This window comes from Hemicordylus capensis, chromosome 8 (assembly GCF_027244095.1).
Source record: "Hemicordylus capensis ecotype Gifberg chromosome 8, rHemCap1.1.pri, whole genome shotgun sequence".
Classification (NCBI taxonomy): domain Eukaryota; kingdom Metazoa; phylum Chordata; class Lepidosauria; order Squamata; family Cordylidae; genus Hemicordylus; species Hemicordylus capensis.
Genome location: NC_069664.1, coordinates 4,641,258 through 4,656,223, shown reverse-complemented (window position 1 = coordinate 4,656,223; position 14,966 = coordinate 4,641,258). Strand labels below are relative to the sequence as shown.

Sequence of the window (14,966 nt, the reverse complement as noted above, 5' to 3'; positions counted from 1 at the left end):
TGGGATGAAAGGTCAAATGGAAACTCACATAATAAAACAAACTTGGAGCAGCTGAGGAAAAGCAAAGATATCCTCTTATAGGCACCATTTAACAATGTACAAACTGCTTGTACTGGAGAAGCAAGCAATCATAAATGACATTACATTTCAACCAAACCCTTTCCCCCCATTCTGATCTGTATTACACTAAAAAATACAACAGATACTGAAATATTCATTATCATTTATTCTGTCCTGATCTGATTTAAAAGCAAAGAGGGCATTTCTTCTTTTGGTGAACATTATATTAGAAAATTGCTGGTGTCTCTCTTGTTAGGAAAATGGACTTGACCAGCTGCAATATATAAAATATCAACTGTCCACTAAATCAGTTTTTAGTGTTCATGAGCATGCGTATTCACACATGTGCACTAGAGATCAGACACATCAACTTCCCCACTCAGAGATTTAACTTTGTAAGAACCTAGTGGGGGAGGGGGGAGGAGAAAAGGGGACTGAAACTTCAATAATGGAAAGTTATGCAACTTAGAAGAGCAACCTAGAAGAGCAAAAGGCTTTCAGGGTATGTACCCCCCCCACCACCACCACACCAAAAAGCAAAATAGAGACAAGACTTACCTGGGATACATACCAGAAAATGGGGACTTTTTCTGTTAACGGGTATGGTTGGAGCATTTACTTCACTCTGTTGTCACACAGAGTAATAACTTAGCTACTTCCTCCCACCCCCGACTGTGTGTTAAATTTGATGGTTGCCCCCCGCCAAAGGCCATACCTTCGGATGGATCAAGTCGCCTTGCCCTCCGTCCATGTTTTGAGTTGTTATGAACGAACATATTGTCAGATACTGCCAATACATGCCCATCCACATTCACTGTTGTCGATAACACCACCTGGATATGAAGTGGGGATGGGGAGCGGGAGAAGAAAAGGCAAGTAAATTACTTTCTGTGATTCCTATTCAATGCGTTCATTACTAAGTAAGACAAGTTAAAATTACATTCTGTTTTGTAAATTGTGCCGTATGCCGGGGGTGACCTACGGGGCATGGGCCCCCAATTAAGTATGCAGATCCTCGAATCTCATCAGTCACTTCTTTATTTATTTATTTATTTAGCACATTTTTATGCCGCCCAAAATGCAAGTTCTCTGGGCAGTTTACAAGACAATTAAAACAACCAATAAAAAGATTAGCACATTTCAACAATTAAAATTTAAAACGTTAGAACTATCAATGTTTTGTGGTATTTATATGGTATTTATATACCCCTTTTCAACACAATTAAATAAAGGATGAAGAGCTCACCGAGCCCTTTGCTGCTTCCACCTTCAGAGGCGCTGCATTATATTAGAGACTTTTAAAAATATACATAATTATTCTTGGAGGAGGGGCTGATTGCGTGTAATAGTCAAAAGTAGGGGCTGTGTGCCTGGGCCCTGGATTTTTTACATCCCTAGCAGTTGCCACCAGTCCTATGGCAGGAATTCTCAAACTTGGTTCCTCAGATGCTGTTGTCCCTAGAGAATGTGGATGATGAGAGTTGTAGTCCAACAGCCTCCGGGGAACTGAGAACCCCTGTCCTATGTTTGCTACCACCTTGAGGAATTCTTAAACTCTTAATCCTACTTAGGTAAAAGATAAGATAAAGGTGAAAGGTAATATCCTGAGGTGAAAGCCTCATGATGTTGACTGCAGAGTCAGAGGGCCAAACACATGACATGGTGTTGCACCCCCAGGCCCCAAAACAACAAGACATATGCATTAATAGTTAATACAATAACCTGTGCCCACTACCGGGCAAAAGCCTGGGTGTTAATTCAGAATGGCACCAAGTCTGGTCATCATAATAACTGTGAGGTGTTAACCTCACTGAGGGAAGGCCAACCAGCCCCACCAAACCATTCCACAAAACTCTGAGTAGTGGGTACCAGAAAGCCTCCCAGCACAAAGGCCTCAAAGCCTGCAAGGGCTGTTCCTTGGCTTGCCTGATTGATTGATTGATTAAATGCCATCAAGTCAGTGTCGACTTTTAGCAACCACAGAGATAGATTCTCTCCGGGATGATCCGTCTTCAGCTTGGCCTTTAAGATTTCTCAGTGGTGCATTCATTGCTGTTGTAATCGAGTCCATCCACCTTGCTGCTGGTCATCCTCTTCTTCACATTCCTTCCACTTTCCCCAGCATTATGGACTTCTCAAGGGAGCTGGATCTTCGCACAAAAGTGACCAAAGTATGATAGTTTGAGCCTGGTCATTTGTGCCTTGAGTGAAAATTTTGGATTGGTTTGTTCCATGATCCATTTGTTTGTTTTCCTGGCTGTCCATGGTGTCCTCAAAAGTCTTCTCCAGCACCAAAGTTCAAAAGCATCAATACTTTTTCTATCTTGCTTCTTCAAAGTCCAGCTTTTGCATCCATAGAGTGTCAAGGGAAAAACCATTGTCCTAACAATTCTAATCTTTGTAGGTGTAGACACATCACAGCATCTAAATATCCTTTCCAAGGCCTTCATTGCAACCCTACCAAGTTCTAGTCTGCAGCGTATTTCTTGACTGCCTACTCACCTTAAATGGTCCTCCAGTCGGACACTGAACAAGGGCAACCTTCACCAACGCGCACTCTTTGGTAGCGACCAACCAATCAAAATGACAACCCTATTCATAAATTTTGCAGTATGCAAAGATGTAGGCAAAAAAGGCCACATCAGGGCCAATCAAGTGTGACCTGAAAAATTCCTACTTGGTCCCAAAGGCAACAGGGAGGGTAACCCTCACTGAAATGGGATTAGAGGGATGGGTGCTTTGCCCTCAGAGCAACTGAGGGCAACTGAAAGGGAGCTGGCCACTCCCTGGATCCTATTGGATGGTCCGAGGTACAGGATTGGGGAGTCAAGATGGCAGCTCCCATGTCAGCCTCAAGGGCTAGAAGCACAACCCTCCCCCCTGCAGAAGTCAAATACAGTGACTGGGGACAGTTTTCCCATGATCAGGATTCTCAACTTCAGGGGTACCATGGCCAACAACTGGGAGGTGGGCTCCCTTAGCCTGTTTTCCAGGGACCGTGGGAATAGCTTCACTGGGTGACTGGGCCAGTCACTTCTCTCTCAGCTTAACCTACCTCACAGGGCTGTTGTGAGGGTAAACGTAACCATGTACCTCTGGGCTCCTTGCAGGAAGAGTGGGATAGACACGTAGCAATAGCAATAGCAATAGCACTTACATTTATATACCGCTCTATAGCTGGAAGCTCTCTAAGTGGTTTACAATGATTTAGCATATTGCCCCCCAACATTCTGGGTACTCATTTTACCGACCTCGGAAGGATGGAAGGCTGAGTCAACCTTGAGCCCCTGGTCAGGATCGAACTCGTAACCTTCTGGTTACAGGGTGGCAGTTTTACCACTGCGCCACCAGGAGCTCATCATGTAAAAAATAAAATAAAGATTGAATCAGCCCACCTGTTCATCTAGGTCTGACTGGCAATTCTTCACTTTAGCCACTAGCCTAGGGCTACCATACATCTTCATTTTTCCTGGACATCGCCTCAATTCCATGAAAAAGAGGAATGTCTTTGAGGAGAGAGAAGCTGCCCAGTATTGGCTGCCCCCATGTGTGAGCTGACTGACAGACCTGGCCTCCTTCAAACCAGCAGCCAAAATTACAGCTTCCTGGAAACCATGGCTTCCAGTCCAAGAAAGCAAGCCAGTAGGTAGAACGAGCTACCTTTCTGCCAGCAACCCAGACTGCTCTGGCACAGGGAGCCCTGGTCTACCCATCACATTCAGGAGACCCTGGGGGGAGGGGGTAATTAACCATTATCATCATCATCATCAGCAGCAGCAGCATCTTTATTTGTTAGCTGCCCCATAACAAATTGTTCTCTGGGTGGCTCACAATACAACATAAAATAAAAACACATAATACATTAAATCATAATAAACTAAAAGTGGGGGGGGGGACTACAAAATACAATACAAAGCAATTTAAAAACTCTTTGAAAATCAGTTATGAATCAAATTTTAAAATCAGACTTTAAAAGGCCTGAGTGGACAAAAAGGTCTTCCGCTGGCATCTAAAAGAACAAAGTAATGAAGCCAGGCAAACCTCACTGGGGAGGCTATCCAGCCAGTCTTGTGGTAGCAAGTATGACTTGTCCCCTAAGCTAAGCAGGGTCTGACCTGGTTGCATATGAATGGGAGACTAGAAGTGTGAGCACTGTAAGATATTCCCCTCAGCAGGGGATGGAGCCACTCTGGGAAGAGCAGAAGGTTCCAAGATCCCTCCCTGGCAGCATCTCCAAGATAGGGCTGAGAGAGATTCCTGCCTGCAACCTTGGAGAAGCCGCTGCCAGTCTGTGTAGACAATACTGAACTAGATAGACCAATGGTCTGACTCAGTATGTTCCAAAAAGGCCCTCACCCTAGTAGCCACCCACCTCACCTTGTTTGGCAGGGGCACTTGGAGGAGGGCCTCTGAAGATAATCTTAAGGTCCGGGTTGGGACATATGGGGCAAGGCGCTCTCTCAGGTAAGGATAGGCCTAGTCTCCATTACTACAGGAGCCAGGTCTACTGGGTAGGTGGGGCAGGTGCTGAATGGGAAAAAAGGGACATGTTGGCAGGGATGTTGCATGCTTTCAGAATCATTGAGTTGGTATAGTAGCATCCTTCGAATAGAGATGCTACTATAGCAAAGAGCAGGGGTACCCAACCTGGGTTCTTCCAGATGTTGCTGAACTTCAACTCCCAGAACCCCGAGCTACAATTTATTATGGCTGGGAATTGTAGTTCAGCAACATCTGGAGGAACCCAGGTTGGGAACCACTGGCACAGAGCATCATAGAGATGAGCAGATATTTCCCCATTCAGTTGCTTTATGTTTCCATGAGTTTGCCCTGCCTTATGTCCTATGCCTTCTGAATTCCAATTCACCTAGGAACATTTCTAAAATTAATTCCAGCACTGGAATATGTGCAATTTGCTACAGTTTTGTGCTGGTCTGTGATTGTAAAAAAGGAACTGAATTGCTACAGTTTTCAGTCTTTCATTTTCATTCAGGCATTGGATCACATGTGCAATGATAAAGAAAAAAAACCATGCAAAAATGACCACCATCACACACACCATGTATGAATGACTGCATTAATGCGTAACTGCATCAAGATTCTTTTGGTGCAGGGTTTCAGATGACGTGCCCAGCACTCCTCAGTGAAATGCAAAAGAATTGTGATGGAAATATACATATATCCAATCATATCAACATTTCATCTTTGCTGTGTGCACACACTGGAGAGGGGGGAAACACAGAAATGAAACTGAAAAGTTGTGAAAAATTGCTCAGCTGCTTCACACATTAAAAAAACAACCAACACACACACATACACACACCCCAATACAAAAGTTAGGAATAATGATAATGATAATATAACAACAACAACAACAACCTGACCAGTGGAGGGTTCCTAATACATTTGTTTTCTCTTCTGTTTAGCAGGGTGAGAGCAACTGGGCCCATCCAACCCCAGCACAGCATGTCTACCTTATGTTCCTTTTGTAGATCGAGAGCTCTTTGGGGACTGGGAGCCATCTTGTTTATTTATCATGCATTTTTCTATGTAAACCACTTTGAAATTTTTCTTGAAATGTTCATCATTATGGTTGTCATTGTCGCCATCATAGTCATACTTTGAAAATAAAATCTGGTAATGTGGAACCAGGATCACTCTCTTAGCACTTTTAGAAAGGATTTAAAGACCTTCCACTTAAGGGAAGCTTTTAAGCCATTTAAACTGCTGTCTGTATTCGTGAAATCATGACCCTTGAATTTTAAATTAGCGTGAAATTGGGCTTCCAGTTTTGAGCCTTATGTTGTTTTATACTGCTTTGTGTATCTACCTATATCTTTATATCTATCACATATATGTAACATATATGTGTGCGTGTTATTTGACTGTGATAAACTGCCCTAAGCAGCTTGTATATTAAACAATAGGGATGTGCGAAACATTTCGGATACAAAACATTTTGTACCCAAAACAGCCTGTTTCGGGTGTTTTGTAGACAAAACAAAACACCCATTTTCCAGATCCAAAAGTTTTGTATACAAAACAAAACGTCCCTGTTTCAGCTACAAAACGTTTTGTTGTTTCAGACCTCCATTTTGTGGTGATCTCTGAGTCAGTCTCCATTTTGTGTTTGACATCTCTTTGAATTTCCCACCCTTCCAGCCTTCTGATCAGTGACCTAAAGCGTGGGCTGAGCTGCTGACAATTCCCTCCTTGTTCCCCATTGGCTCTTTTGCTTCTTCCCACTCTTTACTGACCCCACATTGGCCAGGGGAAGGGTTGCTAACCCATGGGGTGCTGGGTTCTGCTGTTTCTGTGGTGTTCTGAGTGTAGATTCTCTGGTAGCATATGAGAGTGAATTCTTGTTTTTCACTGAAAATCTCATAGGCTACCAGAGAATCTACAATGAACACCTCAGAAACAACAAAACCCAGTACCCCACAGGCTTGTGGGTATGGGGGTGGTTGACACCCTATGTGCACTACACAAGCCCTCACCCCCCCAAGTGGAATTATGGGGCTGCTGAAACCTCCATTATTCCCCATGGGAGAAATCTTAAAGACACGTAAACTTCAACAAATCACAAAAGATCAGCCCTTTGCCCAATTCCTTTGAAATAATTCTGGAAGTTCCCTTGCCCCCATTGGGCACTACCACCCACCACACTCTGCTCTGGGTCATCCCTTTCCCCTTGATTTGAAGCGATACATTTGCTGGAATCCCCATTATTCCCTATGGGAAAATTCTTAAAGATGTGTAAACTTAAAAAAAAATCACACACACAAAAAAATCAGCCCTTTGCCTAATTCCTTTGAAATTTGGGTGGTAGCTTCCACCCATTGGACACCACCACCACCCACTCTTTTTGCCCTGGGACCCTTTTTAAAAATCCAAATTAATTCGGATTCGGATTTGGAAAATTTGGCTACAAAACAAAACAGGGCTGATTCAGATTCAGAAAATTTGGGTACAAAACAAACCACGGATGTTTCGATTCGGATACAAATCGAAACAAGAAAATTCCAAAATGCACACCCCTATTAAACAAATAGATAAAATAGGGGGGAAATTTTGGAAACATCTCTTAAAGAAAAATGGTGGCAGCCAGCCCAGGTTACTCCGGGGGTGCTAGCAGGGATGGGGGGAGCCACAACCAGCCCCCGTTGGTGATGCCATTGATCCTTTTTGTTAGTACTACTGACTCCCCTCCTTCCCCCTCTAGGCCTAGGGAAGGCCTTAAACAGGTAAAGGGGAATCCTCACCAGATTCCCCTTTACCAGTAGACCCCTGAACCAGACCGCAAATTGGTTTGGTCCAGCAATCGAACTAGTCTGGATCTTGTTCGACTAGAACTGGAACAGTCAGGTTGGTTCAAACCCAGTTTGGATTTGAACCAAACCGGCAAATCCAGTTCCATGCACACCCCATCTTGAAGCAAGGTGTCTCATTTTCACAATGAGAATTGCGGGCTTTAGCAGCTGATCAAACTCTTTGTGGCCCACAGAAGAAAACCCTGCTCTTTTGGAGAATTCTATGCTGACTGGAAGGCAAACTTAATCCATTTCAAGGCAAACTTAATCCATTCCAAAAGGTACTTGTCATACTGTACATTAATGCTGCTCTCACATTCCTGCCACAAAATGTCTTGCTTCTATGTGCCAATAGATTTCATCATTGTACATTTGGGTGGAGTTGGGACTCTGGTCCAAAGTGAACATTTCCCCCATGACATAACAGAGCCTGCTCAGATGCACTTCATTATTTTCTCTTAAACAATGGAAATAAATTTTAATCTCTTGCTGGCCGGCCTAGACCACACTGTGGCAGCAAGGGAATAAGGCTGAATTATTCCCGTGTCTGAAATATTTACGAGAAGATTTTAAATTGTAACCAAATGTAAATCAAAAAGTATATTGCAGCACATGCATGCAACACACACAAACATACACAGAGAGAGAGAGAGAGAGAGAGAAAGCCAACCACAAGCAAGCAGAGACTACATTATACACAATCACTAGGACAGAGATAAACATATATCTGTGTATAGCATACAAAGTCAATCATGGAGTGTTACAAAATATTGTTATGACTTGATTTTGAAATGTACATACTAAAGCTTCATTTGATGCTTTATGAATGGAAGAATCCAAATCATCCATGCAGTCAGAAATCTGGAGGCAAACATGTCATGATGGGGATAGCCTTTTTTTAAAATGCCTGTCCCATTCCCACATCTAATTTTTGCAATAAAAGGTTCCTGAGGGTGTGGGGAGCAGAATCCTTCTCTCTCCCCCTGCCTAACCAACGAGAGCCAGCGTGGTGTAGTGGTTAGAGTGCTGGACTAGGACCGGGGAGACCCGAGTTCAAATCTCCATTCAGCCATGATACTTGCTGGGTAACTCTGGGCCAGTCACTTCTTTCTCAGCCTAACCTACTTCACAGGGTTGTTGTGAGGAGAAACCTAAGTATGTAATACACCGCTCTGGGCTCCTTGGAGGAAGAGTGGGATATAAATATAAATAATAATAATAACCTCTTCAGGCTGTGTGAATAGAATCTCCTGTAGTGGGGTGGTTTTTTTTTTAGTATTAATAGCAAGTGTAAGGGAACCCAATTTGGAGTGGAACCATAGAGTGGCTGGGAGAGAGAGTTTTAACCCTTTCCTTCCCTGATGCCCTAATTAGGAGGACAGCATGGGGGAAAGTAAAGAATCCTTCCTCAAGCACTGTGGTCCTAGTCCAAGCCATGGGGTCCTGCAGCTGCTATTCCCACTTTTAAAAACCTCTGGAGATCCTAGTCGCGGATCTCCCTTCATGACTAGTTTGAGTCCAGGCTGGGGGGAAAGTGGTGTTTGGAATTCATGGAGGTAAGGCGGGCGGCGGGGGGGGGGGAGATTATGCTTCCCTCACCTGTACACATCTTTTGTTGTAAATGTAACAGATCCCAACGTATGCTTTTTATGCAGATAGGAGAGACTGTAGGTAGTTATCTCCTGTCACTTGCCTGGCCATCAGTAAATGCAGAGTTCAAATTGTCCAATTTTGTGGATAGCTACAGTCAATGGACACTTCAGAAAAGTTTTTGCTTCAGAGCTAGCACTCATGTATAGGAAACACAGGAAACATAGGATACTGCCATATACTGAGTCAGACCATTGGTCTATCTAGCTCAGTATTGTCTTCACAGACTGACAGCAGCTTCTCCAAGGTTGCAGGCAGGAATCTCTCTCAGCCGTTTCTTGGAGAAGCCAGGGAGGGAACTTGAAACCTTCTGCTCGTCCCAGAGCGGCTCCATCCCCTGAGGGGAATATCTTGCAGTGCTCACACATCAAGTCTCCCATTCAGATGCAACCAGGGTAGACCCTGCTTAGCTATGGGGACAAGTCATGCTTGCTACCACAAGACCAGGTCGCCTCTCCTCTCATGTATGTTTGCTACTTGTTTACAACAGCATCAGGAGGTGACCTGCATGTGTGAATGATCTACCACAGATTTCCATCAACCTCCATAGAGAACATTTGTGTCACCATGTATCACATTAAACACAAGGTTTTCTGATGGGAACAGTTCATGTGGGTATCATGACACATGTTCAAGTAGAGGCAGTGAGCCTGATTCTGAGGAGAGGAGAGCTGGTCTGGTGGTAGCAAGCATGACTTGTCCCCTTAGCTAAGCAGGGTCCACCCTGGTTGCATATGAATGGGAGACTAGAAGTGTGAGCACTGTAAGATATCCCCCTCAGGGGATGAAGCCGCTCTGGGAAGAGCAGAAGGTTCCAAGTTCCCTGGCTTCTCCAAGATAGGGCTGAGAGAGCTTCCTGCCTGCAACCTCGGAGAAGCCTCTGCCAGCCTGTGTAGGCAATACTGAGTTTGATAGACCAATGGTCTGACTCAGTATATGGCAGCTTCCTATGTTCCTATGAGTCAGGAGCAGTACTAGACCCAGTCCTGGGACCCCTCCCATAAAGCCAGAGCACTGGGACCCCTCCCATAAACTCTACAATGGAAGACAATGGAAGAACCCTATCTATGGATGGGACCATAATTCAGTGATAGAGCAGCTGCTTTGCATGCAGAAGGTCCCAGATTCCCTCCCTAGCCTCATCTCCAGAAAGGGCTGGGAAAGATTCCTGCTTGAAGCCTTGGAGAGCCACTGCCACTCAGTGTAGACAATACTGAGTTGGATGGACCAATGGTCTTATTTAGTCACAGATGGCTTCCTATGTTCCTATAAATAAGACCACCTCCAGTGGTATCCTCAAGATTAAGCTCCCTGAAGAGCTGGCCACTCCCACAGTGTTGTACTCCTGGGTATCTGTATGTCAGTGCTTACAGCAGGCTAGGCAGGATCAGAAAGAGAAAGAAAGTTGTGCTAGACTGTGGGTCAGAGGTTGCCTTTTTAAGGCGTCTACACTTCAGGGAGAAAGGCAGAGCCCTGCAGATGTAGCCTGAACTCAGATGCATATAAGAGTTCAATAAACCATTGACTGCTGTTGGACAACTTCTCCCACAGAGTTGTCCATGGTACTGAAATCTGCCTTCTAATGGTAAAGTGTGCTGTTGAGTCGGTGTCCAGCGGGGATTTGAACCGGCAACCTCTGGCTTGCTAGGAAAGTCATTTCCCCACTGCACCATTAGGTGGCTGTCTTCTAGACCTCACCTCTTTAACTTTTTTCTATGGGGATTGGACTTTTTGGATTGGACAGGACATTGAGCTTCAAAACTCTGTGCCAGAAACCTTTTACAGGTGGTTGGAAGGCTGGTTGGGTTCTTGTACAGCTGGTTGGAAGAAGGAGGAGTAAGTATCTCACCCACTTGCTCTTGCTGTGCCCACCATGCATTTGAGGTCCCACCACCATTTTCCAAGGGCATAAATCCTGAGTTTGAAGACTGTGCACATTGATGTATACACAGAAAGGCTGACAGGACCTCCAAAACATGGAGGTCAAGATATTATTTGGGCAGAGGTCCAAGTGTGATCTTTCCTGACCCTTCCAAAACACACTCATGTTTTGGGAACAGTACATGTGTAAGCACATTGTGACCATATGCACAGGGCTCAAGTGTTGATGAGAAACCAGGTAATGTACACGCAAGTGTGAATCATTCACTAGAAAGGGGGAGAAACTCCATTATCTGCTCCTAGAGCCCTTTTCAAAAATTATACAAATGCATGGAGGAATAGGGGAATTGAGTGTATCTAATGTGATGTAGTGGTTCGAGTGTTGGACTAGGACCAGGGAGACCCAAGTCCAAATTCCCACTCAGCCATGAAGCTCACTGGGTCATTCTGGGCCAATCCCTTATCTCTCAGGCTAGCCTACCTCACAGGGTTGTTGTGAGGACAAAAATAACCATTTACGCTGCTCTGAATTCCTTAGAAGAAGGATGGGATAAAAAGACTGGGAGGGCGGGGCTTTGGCATGATCCAGCAAGATGTTTCTTATGGTCATTGGGGTTTGCGATGATTTTTTATTTTATTTATTTATTAAAACATTTTTATACCTCCCAAGAACATCTAGGGACCCAAGTTTGAGAACCTTTTTCTTATAATGAAGGAGGTTGGGAGTATGTCATGTTTGTTTGTTTGTTTGTTTGTTTGTTTGTTTGTTTGTTTAACATATTTTCTATATGTTAAAACCAAAACTTACGTCTCTGGGCGGTTTACAACAAAAACAAGAAGTTAAAACCATTAATTAAAACAGATAAAGAAATTGAAACACTGCTTAAAACAAATGATAACAAAAAGTTAAAACATTACAATTTAAAACCTTGAAACAATAGTTTAAAATGAAATTAAAACCATTAGAATGGTATTTAATTAAAAGCCTGGGTGAATAAATGTGTCTTTAAAGATTTTCTAAAAATTGTCAGAGATGAGGAAGCTCTTATTTCAGCAGGGAGCGCATTCCAAAGCATCGGGGCAGCAGCTGAGAAGTAGCAGTCCCTGAGTAGCCACCAGATGAGCCGGTGGTTCATCTCTCTCCCCGCAACATGCACACATTCATATATGAACATTCCCAGTAACTGGTAATCAGTCTCTCACATCGGCTTGGAGGTAGGGGTGTGCAGATCCAACCCGTTTGGTTCAAACCGGGTTCAACTCGAACTGGGCCGGTTTGATTGGTTCGAGTTTGATCCAGACCAGCCCCCCAAAAGAGGGGCCAGCCTGAGTTTGAATCAAACCCAACCCGGTTCGGATCAAGCCTTAACGTGGCTCCCAGGATCATGTGTCAGCATGAGCGGCTTGCAGCCTGCACTGACAGAGAGGGGCACCTAGAACACCCATCCCCTGGGGGAATCCCCCAGTGCACTGCACTCAGCGCATGGTGCACTGTGGGATACTCGGAGGCCAGGACAACGAGTCCCAGCTTTTCTTTGCCCGCATTGCCGGGAGCAGCTCGGATAGTCACCCACTCTCTCAACCGCACTGGCCATGCAGACGCAACATGCGGCCAGAGCGGTCATCTGGGGGGAGGTAATTTGAACCCTGCCCTGCTCCTCACCTGCCTGAATGCACGTGGTCGTGTAAACAGCCCCTTTGAGGACTTGTTGAAAAGCAATGTATAATTATGCATCGCTGTCATTGCGATGGAGAGCTAAGTGTATCTTTAGCCTGATCCAGCACGAATTCTGTTTTTCATAAGGTGAAGAATTCCATTTGCTGCCATCGGTCTACTTAATCTCCCTACTGCAATGAAGGGCCTCTTAAAATGACAGATACAAAGCGGCTATTTGATCCAAGCATAGCTTCACACAGCTTATCACTGAATATAGACCACCGCCAAACACACTTTGTAATGAAGAGTTAAAAGTCCATGATTTTTTAAAAGGAAGTGGACATTCCACCATAGTCTCTAACTCCCAGGCCCTCCCCTTTCCCCAGCCAACTGCTTTCCCCCAGTGAGTATTTCCTGGGTCATGGAGGGTGACCCTTTCCATCTGGAATCAATCAGTCAACTCCTGACAACTTCCTGAAACACCTCACTCCATTTCCTGTTCTCTCCCCCTTCTCCTTTTCCCCCCGGTTCGCTTCACTCTTCAAAACTGCAGGCCACGGCAGCTTAATGTTAGAGGGTCAGGCACAGTTAGACTCCAAAACACTACACAAGGAAACCTTTGACCTTCAGAAATCTTTACATCTTAGCTAAACAAATCAAGGTCAATATTTCTTACCATTACCTTGTTAACCATTTAGGTACATTTTTCCCCCTCACCAATGCCCTTCTGATGGCATATCCATCAATACCACTTGTTCACCCAAGATCATAAAACATGACATGCTTTTGTTTTCTTTCAGGGTATTCGGGGCTGGTGAAAGGCATTAGACTGACACCCCTGGAGATTTAGGTCTGTTAATAGAACTGCTGAATGGCAAAGTTATCTTGTGTAGCTAGGCAATATGTCAGGTTGAGGGCCTCCTAGAGACCAAACACTGAGGGTTAGATAACACCAGCCCATTAGCTCATTCTCTCCAGAAAGGGCGGATACTTTATTATCATTGCTAGAATCTAGTCCACTGCAGCTGACCAAATAGTGACTTTATTTTCTATAGCAAATAACTTTCAGAACTGTGTTCTGCTCTATATAGGGCTGCCCTTGATGATTACCCAGAAGCTTCTCTTGGTGCAGAAGAATTTATGTCTTCCTCCTGAGGGTTAAGTCACTGAAAGCACATTAGAGATAGGTTGACATCCATGGCCGCTTTCCTTTACTTTCTAGGCACAACTCCAGGTGCTGGTTTTAACCTATGGGGATTGTCTTTTCCTTGATGCTTCAACAGAAGTATCCTGATGGATCATACCAAAGGTCTACCTAGCCCAAATTCACTGTTTTCCACAATGGTCAACCTAATGCCTCCAGGAATCCCACAAGCAGGCGTTAAGGTGATAGCTCTCTCCCACAAATACTCCTGTTTGATTGCTATTCAGTGGCATCCTACCACTGAACATGGAGGTCTCATGTCATCATCATGGATAAAAGTCATTGCTAGACCATTGTTCATCCATGAAGTTGTCTAATTCCCTTGAAAGTCCTAAACTAATGACCAAAGAGCAAGTCTTCTTACACCTAGAAAGACGACCATGTTCAAAACATTATTCAGGCACACTTCAACCAAATTTGAGGATCCCTGGGGTAACCCAAATACACCTTGAGCTCCTTGGAGAGACACCTTGAAGAAGGGAGGGACATAAATGTAATTCCATCTCAAACACAACGGCCTTGATCCAAAGACTTTAAGAAAAAGTCCCATTGAAATTGAGGGAAGAAGTTAGTCATATCTAACTGATGGCAGGATACACATCTCCAAATAAATAAATACAAATAAATAATGTTTAGAATGTCTTTGTGTGGCCTGGTCTTTGAGGTGGATATTCTTAGAAGTGAAAATTCCAAAGCACCAAAGTAACCACGTCTGGCCGCTGAAGTCAGTTAATAGGTCTGTCTTGGTCAGTTAGAGTCAGTTAGAACTATTCAGTTGTTGAAGGCTAGTGCCTATTTGTGTATGTTGTTCTATGGCCCTCTTAGTATGTGATGTTTCTGTTTCTTAATAAATCTCTATTTGTTTTTTGAACTAAACCTACTGTCTTCAGATAATCTCTTGGGGTAAACTTCTTTATTTTATTTATTTTATTTATTAAAACATTTTTATAACGCCCAAAACTTTACCACCAGAGCATACTCTGCTGTGTGGGGACTTTAATATTTCTCCTCATACCCCACAACAGGGTTATGGGCCCAGAGCTCTGAGACTGGTGAAGAAGGAAAAAATGCTTTCCTCACAGATGGAGAGAGGATAAATGCTACAGAGGATTGAGAAGTTACAGGGTTCAGATTTTGAACTGTGGTCTTTCAAAACTGAGGATGCAAAAACTGTAGGGTGCAAATGGGTTAGGGTTAATTTGAA

General features: G+C 44.0%; 1 protein-coding gene across 3 annotated transcripts in view; it reads right to left on the bottom strand.

Moving 5' to 3' along the window:
• EBF2 (EBF transcription factor 2) overlaps nucleotides 1-14,966 on the bottom strand; it is a 320,570-nt gene that overhangs the window by 57,481 nt on the left and 248,123 nt on the right. For all 3 annotated transcript variants that reach the window (XM_053269072.1, XM_053269073.1, XM_053269074.1), the window contains exon 8: nucleotides 776-893. In XM_053269072.1, coding sequence (XP_053125047.1) covers nucleotides 776-893 — 118 coding nt within the window. The remainder of the gene's footprint in view (nucleotides 1-775; nucleotides 894-14,966) is intronic.